Source organism: Leptodactylus fuscus, chromosome 2, assembly GCF_031893055.1.
Source record: "Leptodactylus fuscus isolate aLepFus1 chromosome 2, aLepFus1.hap2, whole genome shotgun sequence".
Taxonomy (NCBI): domain Eukaryota; kingdom Metazoa; phylum Chordata; class Amphibia; order Anura; family Leptodactylidae; genus Leptodactylus; species Leptodactylus fuscus.
The window spans coordinates 144,682,523-144,701,181 of NC_134266.1; the positions used below are offsets into that span (position 1 = coordinate 144,682,523).

Genomic DNA, 18,659 nt, shown 5'->3' on the forward strand with positions numbered 1-18,659 from the left:
CAAGAAATGAATGCAATGTTTAATATTATATAACAAAAAGTAGCATGTGTTTGCTTATTCACAAGCCATTTATTTTGAGAAACACCAACTACAACACAATGTCATACTGCAGTACTTAAAGCTAAAATACAATCATTATATTATACCTCTTCCCTAATCCTGGGCAATGGATCAACTTGTAGAAGGAATACACGGAGCACGAGCATATACTGTATCACTTTAATTTTTCTTAATTATTGCATTTACATTTTTGTATAAGCATATCTAAATTACTTGCATTGAATAGAAATGAACAGACAAGGTTTAGTTCATGTAAATACTGTGTACACTGAGTTTTTGTTAGATTGTGGAGTCAGGTAGCAACTTGAATGCGTCATGTAGATATGGTGTGTGCGGTATGAAGTGAAGTTCAAGTGGTAGACTTTTAGAATGTGTTGCCAACATATGTTTTTGCTGTAAACAAAGAATGGAAGAAAAAAAATGTCAGACATCAAATATCGAAAGTTTCAAGAGTTGGCAAAGAATATCTGCAAAATGTAAAACCTGCTAAATATTTAAATAGTCTGTATATCAGTATACTTTACTAACTTCAATATGGTTACATAGCCAGTTATATCTTCAGAAATTGGCTGTTGACACGTCACATTACTGTTTTAAAAGAAGTGCAGTAAGATGGAGGAGTTGTCTGTATGATTTTCTTTTATTAACCTAGGGATGCTTCAGTTACTCTTGGGTGGGTTTTGGCCACTAGACTTTACTTACCCTTGAACTTAGGCTGTGTTCACGCAAGTCTCATGGCTTAATTCATAATGGAGCCATGACATATGTGACACATCTATCTTCACCAGAATTAATCCTGATCAGGATAGTTGTCTCACAGCAATGCATTTGAATCCAACCAAGACCAACTTTGGAACAGAGTTTATGTGATCTATGCATTTTTTATTGCCGAACTCCAAAAACATAATAAGTTTATTAAGAATTTAGATTGTGAGTCCCAATCTTCCTCCTCCTGACTAGGCGCATTCATTGGGCCTAATCTGGAGCGGAGTGTGCGACTGGATGCCGTTGAACTGCACCGGCATCCAGTCACGGCTACCCGTTTTTTGGAAAAACAGCAACCCAGCACTCATCTGGGTCCGTGGATTATTTAAAACTTCACTTTTATTTTAGAAGGTTCATGCTTTCATTTAAAATCTTTAAGTGCAGAAATGTAACATGAACCCTTAGGCTGAGGCCACATCCTGCAGAAAAGCTGCTTTTTTGTTGAAGATTTTGCTACAATTTTTTGAGCCAAATTTTGGAGTAATGGGAAATAAAAAAAAAAGCACTGATACATCCTTCTGCTGAAATCCACTCCTGGCTTGCACAGAGGGCTTCCTCTGCACAGGCCTGCTGTGATGGCCATGTTTTCTAGTTGGCCATATGCACACGGATGTCACCATGACAAATAATTTTACTAAAATTTTAAATAATAATGATAGTAATAATGTTATTACCTGCCAGTAGCAATTGCAGCTATTAGGAGAGCAAGCAATAAGGCCAGGAGAACTGAGAGAATGACTACAAGAACAATCATTCCTGCACTACGCCCTTTAGGCCATATGTCAATAAGATCTCGGCTATTTCCTGTTGAAAGAGAATACACATAAGTTCACATACAGTACATAGACTACATGATATATAGGTATATACAAGACTGAACTTACAAACAGCATGCAATGGTTAAATAGTGAACACTGAACTATAATACCTGTTATTAGGTTGAATTTTTCAGACCAGCGAGTCTCTTGGATCACAGTGTTATTGTTCAGCAGAACAAACTTAACCCTAAAAATACACATTTGGGTTTTTAAAGTACAAATAATAAGAATACAGTTATAAATAAAGTCTATGTCAAAGTTTATGACCTGAATTGTTCTATAGTTAAGAAACGTAAAACGTAAATTTATAATGATCCCATAACCATTAGTGGATGTTCAGATGTTTAGTGGTAAGCAGGGAATATCTTAAAGCAAGCAAATACACATTTATGCAGTTGTGCTACAGTATGAGTGTTACTTTTTTGCCTAGAACTGTGGAAAACCAAATCATAATAATAATAATCGTTATTTATATAGGACCAACATATTTTGCAGCCCTTTACAAATTATAAAATTTACAAAAAATGACAGATCTGCAAGTATTAAAATAATCAGAGAAATGGTCCTGTTTGCAAGAGTGTACGATCAATGAAATGCTCATCATAAGACTTTTTCCCAGTAAAAGGTGTGATAAGACATATTACAGTATATCAGATATTATAGAAAATATCTAAATCTTTCCCTGCAGTAAGCATATCACATTTTTTTTTTTGGTGCTAGTTGTTGTACCTCATATGTATATATATCAAATATATATATATATATATATATATATATATATATATATATATATATGAGTATACAATCAAATGAAAAAAATACCATATTTCACAATATTCAAATAAGAAATCTGGAGCACAGAGGGCTCGAATTGCTATATTTCGGGCTGCTCTAATACAAAAGCATGAGCATGAGAACATGGGGCCAGGCACATTATCAGTACAGCTCCCAAGCCCTGTCATTCAAGAATGGGAAGGGGAAAGGAGGGTGTATCAGAGCATTATGGGGTGTAGCAGTTAAAAGCAAGCAGCACTCCAGACTGGTAATTTGCATATTGTGAAATAAATGAATATATCAGCAACAGAGGCACACATTTTCATGGGGAAAAGGGCATTACATTCAGGTGAGTCCCAAACTGCTATACTTCACACTGCCCTAATACTAATACACCTTCCTTTCTCCCTCCCTCCCATCGACCCTGGGAGCCATACTGATATCTCATCTGGCCCTGTGTTCTCAAGCTCCCACTGTGTAATAGAGCAGTGTTGGGTGCAGAACCCTGGAAATTCTGACAGTGGCTTTTTCCTCTCTTCCCATTGGAAATACATACTTGGATATGCATGGATATGAAAAAGTTGGAAAAAATAAATGTTTGGCTGACAGACATCTCAGCACTTTATAACTATATAAATCCTTGTCTAACCTGGTGAACTACAGTCTGTGACATTTATTTCACATTTTAACTTTTTCAATCCCTGGATGACATGTCATACTAAATGTTTTTTCTAATAGTTTTCTTGAACCTTTGTCCCCAGGGGCACAGCTATAAGTGTTGCAGAGGTAACAGTGACACCTGAACCCTGTATTCTGAGGAAGCCCAAAATCCCCTTGCTACATTATAATGTACCAGTATTATCAATGGAACATAATAGGTTAAGGTGCCTGGTACACGTTTTGCACCAGGACCTTTAAATTACATCTATTTTTTGTCACTCACTATCTGAAATACCATGAAACAAAACAAAGTCAAAATTTTAATGAGATTCCCTTTTTCTTAAAAGTTCTTATTGTTTATACAGTACTTTAGTCTAACCTCTTTGGAATAAGACAAAGCAAATTAAGCAATAACTGTACCAGGTAAAATGTAAAACAGTCACTATATATCGTAAAGTATTTCAAGAATTTTCTTACCGATAAGGTCCATTATTTGTTAAAATGCCATTACAAAATGAAACATTCGTGCAATTGAGTTGTGTTCCAACTGGAACCAAAGCCTTAGGACTTGGAGCTGTGTCAGAACATGGGGAGGTAGCAGCTGGCATCTGGTAGATATGGTAGTATTTTTTGCTTTGGAATAATTTAAAATCAGATGGATTACTGAGATTAGTTACACTCAGATTTGGCACCACTGTAGGGGGAAACACATTGAGAATAAGTGCATTTATTGATCACAATGGGGGGCATTTATTAAGTGACTTTCTGCTGCAGGTTCCACATGGCTGGTTTTTGGAAAGGATTTTGAGGTTTAAGACCACCTCAAATTCCTCCATGTAAATATACTCTAACAATAAAGGTGCTTACCTGTATCCAGTGCAACAACTAACCACACTTCACTTGGGGTGAACTGTTGAAAGATGCACTGTGGCTGATCAAGTGCAAAACTGTTGTTTGTCAGTTTGCCTAAAATTTTCTTGACTGTAATTTGAGGAACATAATATCGAACCTCTGAAAGAGAACATAATAGAATATAATTCATTGTATTTAATATACAGACCACTATAAAGCTCATGAAACAATAGAAAGGTCCATCTGAGTCAGCTAGTGGAGCAAATATAGCTATGGTTTATCAAATTGTAAAGGGGTTTTCAGTTGTTCTTATTGTTGACCTATCCATAGGTTACAGTAGGTTATCAGTATATGATGGGTAGGGGTCCAACACCGAGACCCTGCTAGAAGCAGCTGAGACCTCTGGATAGATCATCAGTATGAAAAACCATAGAGGGGCCAGAAAACACAGTGAGGCTACATGACTAATCTTTAGTTGGACACCACAGAACGCACATGGATGATGTCTGTGTGTTTCCCATGCCTACATGGACTTGTTCACTTTCTTCAATCAGCCCAGGCCATAAAATGAACAGCTATACAACCTGTTCCGAATTTTGCTCAGACTTACAGCCTCATACTTGAGCTCCTGATAATACATAAGTGTGTATACGGACCATCCTACTAGTATTAAAAATGTGAAAGTTTGAATGTTTGTGTGTTTGTTACTCAATCACGCAAAAACGGCTGAAAGATTTGGATGAAATTTGGCACATAGATAGTTTGTAACCTGGATTAACACATAGGCTACATTTTATCCCAGTAAATGACATGGCTTCATGACTGTTACGAATTTATATTTATATACTATATGAAACTTGGCAGCAGCATTATCTCAGCTAATTGGAGTTTGCAGATAAAGCCTGGTCTGTTATCTCTCTATGTAAACACACAGATAACACTGAGTCCATTCTGTCCAAGCATCCAAACTCGCGGGCAGAGGCTAGTTACAAAATATAATGGGTCAGTTAGGACACTGACAATGCACACATTTGTGTGCATGGAGCCTAAGCCTAAGACCCCATGTAGCGAGATGCAGTTAAAAATGCTGTGGAAAACAAAAGTAGTGAAAACATTTTTGCTGCATTTTCTTTTGTGGTTTCTCATCCTCTATTAAATTTCTAGGTAAAACAATTGTAATTCCACAGCTAAAATTAACATCCTGCATTTTTCAGAAATCCATGGGTTTTTTTAAAATGCAGTTTTTCCACAACCTTTTTTCTGCAAGGTGTGGGTGATACTAACCAAAATCTCATTCACTTTTCTGGTACTGTAAAATGCAGTGTTTTTTTCCACAGCAGCCAAAAATGCTGCACCTCTGCAATGTGGGGCCTTAAGTGGTGAACCTAAAATATCCAAGCCCAATAAAATTTATTATGATCATTATTTGACCTGTAGATGTGTTTGTAATGTATCTGTTACAAAAATGTAGTATAAGTCTAGGGCCCCATGTAGCGGGCTGCAGCCAAAAAGCGCTTTGGGAAAAACCACCAGCGTTTCTGTAGGCATATAATGATGAAATGACATGATGTGATTTTCAAAAACACAAGCAATTTTCAAATCGTAGCATTTCCTCTGCGGATTATTTTCTGCAATGTGTTTGGGATTATCCGGAATCCTATCCACTTTGCAGGGACTGTAAAGACGCAGCGGTTTACACTACATAGTGTTTATACTACAAGGGTTCCCGGGTTTGGAGAGTGTTTCAGTCTTTCTCTGCTCTTGCTTTACATTTAATGATCTAAATGCGCATTGCCTAAGTGTCGTCTCTCACCTCACTAAGCAAAAACAAATTCTGCTATTTTGTTCCCACTTATTACAAGTTGTTGCACCTGTAAAGTTAGTATAATTTATTTCACAATAAAGTGAACCTATTTTGACTCATTATAGTTGCCTATTTGATAGCATACAGTCAGCAGTACAGACAGACACCTTATTGGGAAAATGAAAATTCTTAATGCAACTGAAAAAAGTTTATATATTTGAGTACTATTTGTAATATACTCTATCAAGTATTATACAGAAGATTTATTGGCTAACATCCACAGAAAATTAAGTTACAATGTTTGATCAAATCATATGGTCGCTTTAACTGTGGATTACTATCTTTATGTCTAGTATTTGGGAAGTAAATCAGAAAACACAGTAATGTTTTACTTTAACCGCAACAAACGCCAATAAAAACTTATATTTTTTGTTCACAACACGAATCAATAAAGACAAGTCTAAGAGAAACATAAATGCCTACAGTGGGCATCAGATTGAACATTGGATATATGTAACATAGAAGAATTTCCTGAAGCCAATGCCTGCCTCTATACACAAAGGTCAATATACTCTGGAGAAAATCAGGTCAATGAACACTGAAATAGAAATGATTTCATACAGAGAAAAGATAAATGACTTTACCTGCAAATGTGACTGTGGCCCCCATCAGTAGGAGCCCCAGTTTTATGAGCGGATCCATGAAGGTACAAGATATTATGATTTTAATGCAGTAGTGTAAGACATGAGTAAACGTAGAACTTGTTTGTCATACTTCAGACAAGACCTGGACCTTTACAAATACTTCTATGAAGGGTTGGTTTATCCCCTAAGGACATGATTGTCCCTTTTAAGTTCATACATTCCTGACATAAGATAGAGAATAAAGGACAAACATGTCAGACTTGTTTAAGAGTACAAAGAATATAGGTAAATATAGGAAAATAGGTTATTTCAAGAATATTCAAATAATTTAGGGATTCCTACATTCCCTAAAGCGGAAATAAGAGATCCAAAGTAAATAAACTTCTTCTAATAAAGTCCTGATAGAACATTTTAGACATAATGGTATGTGTTAAAATTGGTGCAGTGATCCAGAGTAAATATCACATTAGGTGTGGCAAAAATGTAGGCTATTGTGTTATGCGTCAGTGCCTGAATATTTATAGCTAGACAAGCCCTAACTGGGGGTAAAGTATCTGGAACATTGAACATATCTCAATAGAATATTTGGTATGAAATGACAATGAAATGACTAGTCACATACAACATCATGCTTGTATTTTGTTCACCAGTTCTTTGTGTATATAATGATGTGCTGGTCGTTCCCATATGTATTATATATATTATATACAAATGTTCAGGTTTTTTTGCTGATGTTTTCATTTAGAAGCAGCCATGGGAATAGGGTTCACTCAAAGCACCAAGTGCAGCTCCAGAAAAGATCAAGCTGGTCCACCTCCCCATTATTCTGCTTGATTTTACTATGCAGCAGAGGAGAACCTGGCATTCTACACTTTTTATATTCTGGGGTCTGAGGTAACCCCCTAGTACAATAATGGCACCAAAATTAACCGAAGGGATGAACCTGACAAATATAGGGTTCGTCTGAAGCAGTTCTATGGTAGTTCTGATCTCAGCAGTTTCATTTATGGCGACAGTTTGGTTCCCACTGCAATCTCATGGCTATATACAGTGGTGTAACTAGGAATGGCTGGGTCCCAAGGTGAACATTTAACATGGAGGGCCCCCCAGCCCCCTGACCCCCCCCCAAACAAACTGCATTCCTGCACACACTATTATGCCCCATAGTGTCCCCTACACACATACTGTTATGCCCCATAGTGTCCCCTACACACATACTGTTATGCCCCATAGTGTCCCCTACACACATACTGTTATGCCCCATAGTGGCCCTTGCACATAGTATTATGTGCCATAGTGGCCCCTGCACATAGCCCCATTGTGGCTCACCCATGAACAATTATTATACTCTGGGGTCTTTTCAGACCCCAGAATATAATGATCGGAGACCCAGGGAAGGATGCAAACATAAAAAACAATGTTACTTGCCTCTCCCTGCCTCCAGTACACTCCCCACAGATCTCTTCAATGTTAGACCGAATGTTACCTGACCCAGGCCAGTGTCGCAACGCATAATGACGCTGGCCTGGGCCACGTAATGTCTGTGATGTCACCAAATAGGCCCAAAGCCTACCGGAGTGCAGGAGAGGTAAGTAACGGTGTTTTTTTTATATTCCCTCACCTCACCTGGCCCAACGATCATTACATTCCGGGGCCTGAAAAGACTCCAGAGTATAATTATAGCAGTGTTTGTGGGGTTCGTGAGCCGCGGCCTTACTTATTGATCCCCACTCCTTGTCACAGCCGCCTCTGCAGAGGGGGAAGCGCAGTCCGTGAGCAGGAGCGAGGATCGTTTTATTCAGCGTAAAGAGTACAAAAGTGAATTTTTTTCAATTTATATTTTTGAATTTAAAAATTAAAGGGGCTCTATCATTGGGAAGTCATTTTTAACTAAGCACATACTTGCAAAGTATTAGGAAAGGCTATTCCACACCTACCTTTAGTATGTAAATTGCCTCAGTGGTTTTTGAATAAGTCCGTTTTTATTCATATGCTAATTAGCCTCTTGGTACACTCCTCTTTGCTATTGTTTCCTATGGGTGTATACAGCACAGGCTGCTGCTGCTGATGACTTCCTGCTTCCTGTTTGCACACATAGATAGGAGAGAATAGCAGGGATGAGTGCTGCTGGGAACTTCCTGTACTGGCTGGACGCTAATTAGCATATGGATAAAAACGTACTTATTCAAAAACCACTGAGGCAATTTACATACTAAAGGTAGGTGTGGAATAGCCTTTCTAAAGGCTATGCAAGGATGTGATTAGTTAAAAATAACTGTTCCCAATGATAAAGCCCCTTTAATACCAAAATAAATTATTAAAATAGCTCCCTTTTATTTTCTAATGATAGAGTGATCCAATATAATAGATAATCTATGTGTTGAACTGCCATATATGATACAAAATGTCCTAACAACTACTCTATTCTTTGTAGATAGCACAGTGGTTTCCTATTGGAACCCATGTCATTCCATCATTGAACAGAGGAGTCTACTGACTGAGTCTACTGATCCCATGACCCAAAATATTACTCTCAGATGTTTGTTAACCTGAAGGCTAAGAAACACGGCACATGTCTTGCTGCATTTTTATGGTCTGAAAAGGAATGTGCAATATAATGTGCAACAAAAAAAGCAGCTTTTCTGCAAGGTGGGCGAAAACGCAGCATTAAAAACCTCAGAGAAAACGCTGCGTTTTCTGTTGCGGAAAAAAAACGAGCATGTACATGCATTTTTCATTATGTTTTTCAGTTTTGTGCTACGGAAATTAATATGAGTTTTCTGTTGAGTTTTTCATCGCATTTTTGCTCGAGTTTCTCATGTGCAATAAAGGTAATTGAAAGGCTATGTTGAAAATCCTAAGGAGTTATGGTCCTCTGCTATTTAGGCCGGGGCCCCACGGGCCCGGAAACACTGCAGCATTTTACAGTGCTTGCAAAATGGAAGGGATTCATGCGAATCCCATGCCCACTTTACAGAAAAAATCACAGCGAGGACACGCTGTGATTTCCAAAACCGTCCAAAACCCTAACAGCCTCGAAGGCCTTGTTCACATCTGCGTTGGTAATCCATTTGGGGGAGTCCGCATGGGGACCCCCCCCCATGACAGAATACTAAACGCATTGGCAAGCAGTGTGCAGTGAAAGTACATGGACCCCAGAGACTGTCCACGAAGATAAGAACAGAAAAGCAGATTGTTATTGTCAGTGCTCAAGCCATACAATGCCAATCACTGCATCAAATTGGTCTGCATGGATGAGGAGCACAAAGACAAGAGTGTCTTGGCCACAGTCAAGCAGGGCGGTGGGACTGTCATGGTTTAGGATTGCTGGCTTTGGGCAGCTACAGTTCATTGAGGGAACCATGAATGCCAACATGTACTTTGATATACTTAGCAAAGCATTATCCCCTCCCTTTGAAAACTGGGCCACAGGGCAGTATTACAACATGATTCTCACCCTAAAGACACCTCCAAGACGACCACTGCCATGCTAACGAAACTGAGGGTAAAGGTACTGGACTAGCCAAGCAAGTCACCAGACCTAGACCCTATTGAGCAATTGTGGGGCATCCTCTGAAGGAAGGTGGGGGAGCGAAAAGTCTCTACTTTCCACCAGCTCCGTGATCTTGTTATGGAGGAGAATTCCAGTGGCAACCTGTGATGCTGTAGTGAACTATATGCCCAAGAGGATTAAGGCAGTGCTGGAAAATAATGGTAGCCACACAAAATATTGACACTTGGGGCACAATTTGTCCATTTTTACTTAGGGGTGTACTCAGTTAGTTCTATGGTAATCAAAGGGGCTGTATTGCCTGTCAGCAGCATTAAAACCAATGGGGGCTATAGTGCCTGTCAGCAATATTAAAGGGGTATTCCCACCTCACATACTCAGCAGTCTTCACTCTTGTAAAATCTTCTTTCTTCCTGGTTTCTTGCATCATTTGGTGGGCGGGGTTTCACAGGCAACCTGCCGTTTAGCTCCGCCCCCAAATTCACGTGTAGCTCCGCCCACCCACATTGGACTATGAAGTACAGGCAGCAGCACCTCCATTCTGTGTTACATACAGAGACTGCCTGTCTCTGCCATAATGAACACAATTGTATTAGCTAGCCTGATAACTGGGAGAACAGAAGAAATGAAAGCAGCTCCTCTCCTCTATCTGAGAGCAGGAAGCTAGGTCACATGGTGTAGACACAGGAATAGCTAGATACACAGGCTCGCTCCCTGCACTTAGCCCCTCCTCCTCCCCCCTGAGAGCAGCAGATACATCATTTGACTCAGGAGCAGCTAGGTCAGGGCTGTGGCCACAAAAAATTGAATAAAGTAATATAGAGGACAAACAAAGCAGTTTTGCTGAAGCATTGTATTTAGGAAAAGTCTTACATCCACATTAACCAGCAGTATAGATAGGATCCTTGTGATGGGACAACCCCTTTAAATTCAGCTGTGAATCCTAATACCACTGTAAACTGAACTTCTCATACCCTGTTGTTTTAATTAAAATTGTTTTTTCACCTTTTTGATGGATAGTTTTATTTCCAACCATATCAAAATTCATTGGAGTTTCATCTATATTTCCAATACTACTTAACGGATAGCCATGTTTAGTGCGCTGTTGTATTATGTATCGATGGAAACTATATACTTTGCTATCATGAGTTTCAGGTGATTTTTGGGAAATTTCCATCTTTTGCCTCAGTACCATATTATGCCTTGCCATGAATCAAGTACACCAGTATACAGTGGCCTTAAATCTATTGCTGTGATCTGGGTTAGATTTGGCCCACTGAAGTGCTAACAAACGTGTTTTATTTCGTGTCACTACATAACTGTTTTGGCGATGCTCATTCTCCATATCTGCTATATGTTTTTCGAGTTCTGCCCAATATGGGGTGCCTCTTCTTAATGCATAATCTTTTCTGATACTCCATATTGTCTTGCAGCAGCTCCGTTATGTTCCATAGCACAGTTTACAACTATAAGTTTGAAGCTGGCTTCATATTTCTTTCTTCTTGCTGGTGGAGCCATGATGGGGTTTTGACTGTTGTAGTCTATTTGTATGCTGTAATGTATGTACTGGTGCTATACTGTATGAACAGGTACAGATACAGATACTGGTGATATACTGTATGTGGTACCCAATATACAACAACTAGCCAATTACGGCAAGTGATGTACCTTATTGGCGATTGGCCGGTTGTTGTATACAAATCCTGCTTGGATTGGTCAGCTCTCTCTGCCTGCCCAGCCTTCCCTGTCTCCAAGACTATCAGAGAGGTAGCGGATCCCTCTGGCCCACCCTTGTATCCAATTACTGGTACTTCATTCTCTGCCTCTCAGATCTCACTCCTCAGGACTGCATTGAAGTAGCGCAGGTGCACTTGTATGAGATCTGAGGCAGAGAAGGAGGCAGTGCCGCACCTCCCATGAGGCGACCTGAAGCGAGCGCTTCAGGCGGCGCTATGGCAGGGCCTCAGGGAGAGCGGCATTTTTTCTTACCTAAGCCAGTCCAGGACAAGCTGTCCTGGACTGGCTTAGTACGGAGCAGTGGATTGGGGAGGCCACTGGAGCAGCGCTGCTCCGGCAGCCTCCCCTCACGCTCAGGCAGAGAGCAGGCCTGCTCTCTGCCTGTGAACGGCGCTAAGCCCCGCCCCCTCACACTCAGGCAGAGAGCAGGCCTGCTCTCATGTCTGTGAATGGCGCTAAGCCCCACCCATCCGCTAAGCCCCGCCCCTCCACTAAGCCCCGTCCCCTCCCCAGCAGAGGGGGGGGCGGCTTTCTGTCGTTCGCTTCGGGCGGCGAGAGGGGCAGGTTCACCCCTGGAAGGAGGTAATAGGATACAAGGGTGGGCCAGATGGACTAAAGAGGCATTCTTTTTCTGGGCACAGCGCCACTTTTTTCCATACCCTGGGCGTTACGGATGCCTGCAGCTTCCTTCACTAAAAGTCAGTGCACACAGAGTTTTTTGGCGCTGATTTTGACGCTGAATCCACCTCAAAATCAGCCTCCAAAAAAAGCCTCCCAATGGAACTCTATATACAGTCCTATGAAAAAGTTTGGGCACCCCTATTAATCTTAATCATTTTTAGTTCTAAATATTTTGGTGTTTGCAACAGCCATTTCAGTTTGATATATCTAATAACTGATGGACACAGTAATATTTCAGGATTGAAATGAGGTTTATTGTACTAACAGAAAATGTGCAATATGCATTAAACCAAAATTTGACCGGTGCAAAAGTATGGGCACCTCAACAGAAAAGTGACATTAATATTTAGTAGATCCTCCTTTTGCAAAGATAACAGCCTCTAGTCGCTTCCTGTAGCTTTTAATCAGTTCCTGGATCCTGGATAAAGGTATTTTGGACAAACAATTCAAGTTCAGTTAAGTTAGATGGTCGCCGAGCATGGACAGCCCGCTTCAAATCATCCCACAGATGTTCAATGATATTCAGGTCTGGGGACTGGGATGGCCATTCCAGAACATTGTAATTGTTCCTCTGCATGAATGCCTGAGTTGATTTGGAGCAGTGTTTTGGATCATTGTCTTGCTGAAATATCCATCCCTGGCGTAACTTCAACTTCATCACTGATTCTTGAACATTATTCTCAAGAATCTGCTGATACTGAGTGGAATCCATGCGACTCTCAACTTTAACAAGATTCCCGGTGCCGGCATTGGCCACACAGCCCCAAAGCATGATGGAACCTCCACCAAATTTTACAGTGGGTAGCAAGTGTTTTTCTTGGAATGCTGTTTCTTTTTGGACGCCATGTATAACGCCTTTTTTTTATAACCAAACAACTCAATCTTTGTTTCCAAAATGAAGTTGGCTTCTCCAAATGTGCTTTTGCATACCTCAGGCAACTCTATTTGTGGCGTACGTGCAGAAACGGCTTCTTTCTCATCACTCTCCCATACAGCTTCTCCTTGTGCAAAGTGCGCTGTATAGTTGACCGATGCACAGTGACACCATCTGCAGCAAGATGATGCTGCAGCTCTTTGGAGGTGGTCTGTGGATTGTCCTTGACTGTTCTCACCATTCTTCTTCTCTGTCTTTCTGATATTTTTCTTGGCCTGCCACTTCTGGGCTTAACAAGACCTGTCCCTGTGGTCTTCCATTTCCTTACTATGTTCCTCACAGTGGAAACTGACAGGTTAAATCTCTGAGACAACGTTTTGTATCCTTCCCCTGAACAACTATGTTGAACAATCTTTGTTTTCAGATCATTTGAGAGCGGGCTGTCCATGCTCGGCGACCATCAAACTTAACTGAACTTGAATTGTTTTGTAGAAAGAAATGGTCCAAAATCCCTTCATCCAGGATCCAGGAACTGATTAAAAGCTACAGGAAGCGACTAGAGGCTGTTATCTTTGCAAAAGGAGGATGTACTAAATATTAATGTCACTTTTCTGTTGAGGTGCCCATATTTTTGCACCGGTCAAATTTTGGTTTAATGCATATTGCGCATTTTCTGTTAGTACAATAAACCTCATTTCAATCCTGAAATATTACTGTGTCCATCAGTTATTAGACATATCAAACTGAAATGGCTGTTGCAAACACCAAAATATTTAGAACTAAAAATGATTAAGATTAATAGGGGTGCCCAAACTTTTTCATAGGACTGTAGATTCAGCGTCAAAATCAGCGTTAAAAAACTCAGTGTGCACTTACAGTCCTCAGGAACGAGATCTGAGAGGCAGAGAAGGAGGTACTGGTAAGAGGATACAAGGGTGGGCCAGAGGGATGAGCTATTACTCTGATAGTCTTGGAAACAGGGAGGGCTTATAAATTAATTATACGCACTATAATACGACACCCGGCATATAATACAACACCCCCCCCCCCCGACTTTTGAGAATATTTTCAGGGTTTAAACACTCGTCTTATACCCTGTCTGCTCTCTGCCTCCTAACGCCGCTAAGCCATGCCCCCTTCACTCCGCCCCCTCCTCCCAGGAAAGGGGGGGCGGCGAAAAATGCAGGTTCACCCCTGTATATTCATATATATATTACTGTTACGTTAATGAATGTGTTAGTATGCATAATAACTGGGTATTATACATAAAAGTACATTAAGGTGGTTGATGTGATAGTATGTATGCAGTTTATTATTTTAACCCTCTTAGCTGAAGTGATAAATTACTGATTAGATCTGTTCTGTATGCACATAATAATGGACTGGTGGTGGCTCATTAGTCACCGTGTATATTAATTTTTCACTATCACCCAAATTCATAATGTCGTACTGCTGCAATTGTTGCTAATCCTCAGATGTTTTTCCCACTGGTTTTAGATTTTGACACTTGCAGTTTCTCAATGAAGTCCTGGTTGCCTTCTTTACCCGTCATCCTACTATTTTCCTTCTTGTTCTTAAAAGCATTCAATAAACTTTCATTAAAATGAGCCTCCATTGTGTTAAAATGACCGGTATCCAAATCTAGATAACACAAGGCATCTGCATTCAACGAACACTCAACCGACATGAAAGCAATTAGATGGCACGTTTATTTTTACATTAACCACCTTCATTTGTTATTATGTATGATACCTGGTTATTATGCATACTAACGGTGTAATGAACCACAATAGTAAACTGCATACCATACTCCCATATGTAATAATACACCAGAAATGACAGCTGGTAAAAGGTAAGGCAAGAAAAATGTATATGCAATATATACAGTGCCTTGCGAATGTATTCGGCCCCCTTGAACTTTTCATCCTTTTGCCACATTTCAGGCTTTAACCATAAACATATCAAATTTTAATATTTTGGGGGAAGAATCAGCAACAAGTGGGACACAATTGTGAAGTGGAACAAAATTTATTGGATATTTTAAAAAAATTTTAACAAATAAAAAACTGAAAAGTGGGGCATACAAACAAATTCTACTTTGTAGCGCCATCTTTTGCTGCGATTAAAGTTGCAAGTCGTTTGGGGTATGTCTCTATCAGTTTTACACATCGAGAGACTGAAATTCTTGCCCATTCTTCCTTGCAGAACAGCTGGAGCTCAGTGAGGTTGGATGGCGAGTGTTTGTGAACAGCAGTTTTCAGCTCTTTCCACAGATTCTCGATTGGGTTCAGGTCTGGACTTTGACTTGGCCATTCTAACACCTGGATACATATTCCATTGTAGATTTGGCTTTGCTTTATGTTTTGGATCTTTGTCTTGTTGGAAGATAAATCTCCGTCCCAGTCTCAGGTCTTTTGAAGACTCCATCAGGTTTTCATCCAGAATGGTCCTGTATTTGGCTCCTTCCATCTTCCCATCAATTTTAACCATCTTCCCCGTCCCTGCTGAAGAAAAGCAGGCCCAAACCATGATGCTGTCACCACCATGTTTGACAGTGGGGATGGTGTGTTCAGGGTGATAAGCAGTGGCGTAACTAGGAATGGCGGGGCCCCGTGGCGAACTTTTGACATGGGGCCCCCCCCCATCCCAACTGACGCCGAAGACCTCGACCGACCCCCTCCTACACACTCTATTATGTCCCTTACTTGCCCCTGCACACAGTATTAACCCCAATAGTGTCCCCTGCACACACAGTATTAACCCCAATAGTGTCCCCTGCACACACAGTATTAACCCCAATAGTGTCCCCTACACACACAGTATTAACCCCAATAGTGTCCCCTGTACACAGTATTATGTTCCTCTGTGGACACCCATAAACAATTATTATACTCTGGGGTCTTTTCAGACCCCAGAGTATAATAATCGGAGACCCGGAAAATAAAAACATAAAAAAAAAAAACACTGTTGCTTCTTACCTGTTCCCCGGCTCCTGTGCTGTGCTGTCCTCCTCTCGCGTCCTTCGTTAATGACGTCGGACGTCACATGACCCGGGAAGCATGCCGGGTTCATGTGACGTCAGAGACGTCAGACAGCAGTAGGACGGAGGCCTGGCAGGATCGCGGAGAGGTAAGTAACAGTTTTTTATGTTCCCTTACCTCTCCGGTCCGCCGATCATTATACTCGGGGGTCTGCAAAGACCCCCGAGTATAATGATAGCCCTTGTGGGGCCCGCGGTGTCACTTGCCGATCCCGGCCCAGCCAGGATCGGCAAGTGAATAGGGCCCGTAACTGCCTATTGAAAAAAAACCGCAGCGGTAGCGGCTGTCACCGGGCCCCCTAATGGCCCGGGCCCTGTGGCAGCTGCTACTGCTGCTACCACGGTAGTTACGCCACTGGTGATAAGCTGTGTTGCTTTTATGCCAAACATATCGTTTTGTATTGTATCCAAAAACTTCAATTTTGGTTTCATCTGACCAGAGCTCCTACATCCACATGTTTGGTGTCTCCCAGGTGGCTTGTGGCAAACTTTAAACTAGACTTTTTATCTATTTATCTTTGAGAAATGGCTTTCTTCTTGCCACTCTTCCATAAAGGCCAGATTTGTGCAGTGTGCGACTGATTGTTGTCCTATGGACAGACTCTCCCACCTCAGCTGTAGATCTCTGCAGTTCATCCAGAGTGATCATGGGCCTCTTGGCTGCATCTCTGATCAGTCTTCTCCTTGTTTGAGATGAAAGTTTAGAGGGATGGCTGGGTCTTGGTAGATTTGCAGTGGTCTGATACTCCTTCCATTTCAATATGATTGCTTGCACAGTGTTTCTTGGGGTGTTTAAAGCTTGGGAAATCTTTTTGTATCCAAATCCGGCTTTAAACTTCTCCACAACAGTATCTCGGACCTGCCTGGTGGGTTCCTTGGTCTTCATGATGCTCTCTGCGCTTTAAACAGCACCCTGAGACTATCAGAGAGCAGGTGCATTTATACGGAGACTTGGTTACACACAGGTGGATTCTATTTATCATCATCAGTAATTTAGAACAACACTGGATCATTCGGAGATCCTCACTGAACTGAACGGAGTGAGTTTGCTGCACTGAAAGTAAAGGGGCTGAATAATATTGCACGCCCCACTTTTCAGATTTTTATTTGTTTAAAAAGTTTAAAATATCCAATAAATTTCGTTCCACTTCACAATTTTGTCTCACTTGTTGACTCTTCCCCCCAAAATTAAAATTTGATATCTTTATGTTTGAAGCCTGAAATGTGGCAAAAGGTTGAAAAGTTCAAGGGGGCCGAATACTTTTGCAAGGCACTGTAACAATATGGTTCCAAAGTTATCTCTCAATTATTCTGTCCCTGTCTAGACACACACACAAATGCCCGTAAGGGTGCATTCACACGGTGTAACGTGCCGCGTGATGTGGCACATGTACGCCACAGGACCCTTTGTGTGCCGTACACGCTCCCATTGACTTCAATGGGAGCGGGGATCGTATGCGCCATTTATTCACGGCCGCAAACTAGCGCGGCGCATACATTCCCCGCTCCCATTGAAGTCAATGGGAGCGTGTATGGCACACAAAGGGTCCCGCGGCGTACACGTGCCACATCACCGTGTGAATGCACCCTAAGTTTCACTGATGGACATCTCCTCCTAGTGGCTGTTCATATTGAAGGCAGCATAGAACAGGTGAAGCTAAGTAAACTACTATGTAGTTTTACTGGCATAGTTTCAGTATAACTTGTTATTTTACATTCCTGCTTATTCTGCATTTAGGAGTGGTGTGACAGCCTTCCCTGCCTAAGTGTCCATAAAAAATAGCTGTCTATGCCTGAGGAGGGCAACCCACTGGGCACCTAGCCCAGAACAAATAGGGATTTAATCCGTTCTATCTCTGTGCTACACTATTACATTGTGCTGAGCGGAAAGTTAAAGGGGTATTCCCATCTACATAATTATTTTTTAATTTGTAGATGATTAAAAGTTAAACATTTTTGCAAATATAAGTAATAGAGATGAGCGAGTACTGTTTGGATCAGCCAATCCGAACAGCATACTCCATAGAAATGAATGGATGCACCTGGTACTTATGCTTTGACAGCGGCCGGCCGCTTAACCCCCCGCGTGCCGGCTACGTCCATTCATTTCTATGCAAGCGTGCTGTTGGGATCGGCTGATCCGAACAGTACTCGCTCATCTCTAATAAGTAATTAAAAATTCTGCAGAGTTTTAAAGATTTTCTCTAACTTTCTTAGTGGTGACAGTCTGTTATCTTGATCAGTTTCCTTGGATACGACCACCAATGCAGAAACTTTCTAAGGTCAGAAAATCAGCCATGATTTCCTTATTGTGGCCGGGATATCTTCTGATACATGTAGTGTCCCTGCCTGATAACCCGGCTACAATAAGAAAGTCATAGCTGGGTTCCTGACAAGTCCCAGACCATAGAAAGTTTCTGTATTAGTGGTCATATCCAT

At 41.1% G+C, this 18,659-nt stretch overlaps 1 protein-coding gene across 1 annotated transcript; it reads right to left on the bottom strand.

The window, feature by feature from the left end:
- Window positions 1–257: 257 nt before the first annotated feature.
- On the bottom strand, window positions 258–6,435 carry LOC142193772 (uroplakin-3b-like). The gene is made up of 6 exons (XM_075262775.1): window positions 6,378–6,435; window positions 3,945–4,088; window positions 3,555–3,771; window positions 1,754–1,830; window positions 1,500–1,629; window positions 258–453 (listed from the first exon to the last, which is right to left on the bottom strand). The coding sequence occupies exons 1-6, from the start codon at window positions 6,433–6,435 to the stop codon at window positions 309–311; spliced, it is 771 nt and encodes a 256-aa protein (XP_075118876.1). The 3' UTR covers window positions 258–308.
- Window positions 6,436–18,659: the final 12,224 nt, after the last annotated feature.

Excerpts from the sequence above, each read along its gene's own strand:
- LOC142193772 (XM_075262775.1), bottom strand. The coding sequence starts at position 6,435 with ATGGATCCGCTCATAAAACTGGGGCTCCTACTGATGGGGGCCACAGTC. Across the intron at positions 4,089-6,377 it reads GGCCACAGTCACATTTGCAG|AGGTTCGATATTATGTTCCT; the intron begins GTAAAGTCATTT and ends GTTCTCTTTCAG. Across the intron at positions 454-1,499 it reads GCTGCAATTGCTACTGGCAG|CAAAAACATATGTTGGCAAC; the intron begins GTAATAACATTA and ends CTTTGTTTACAG.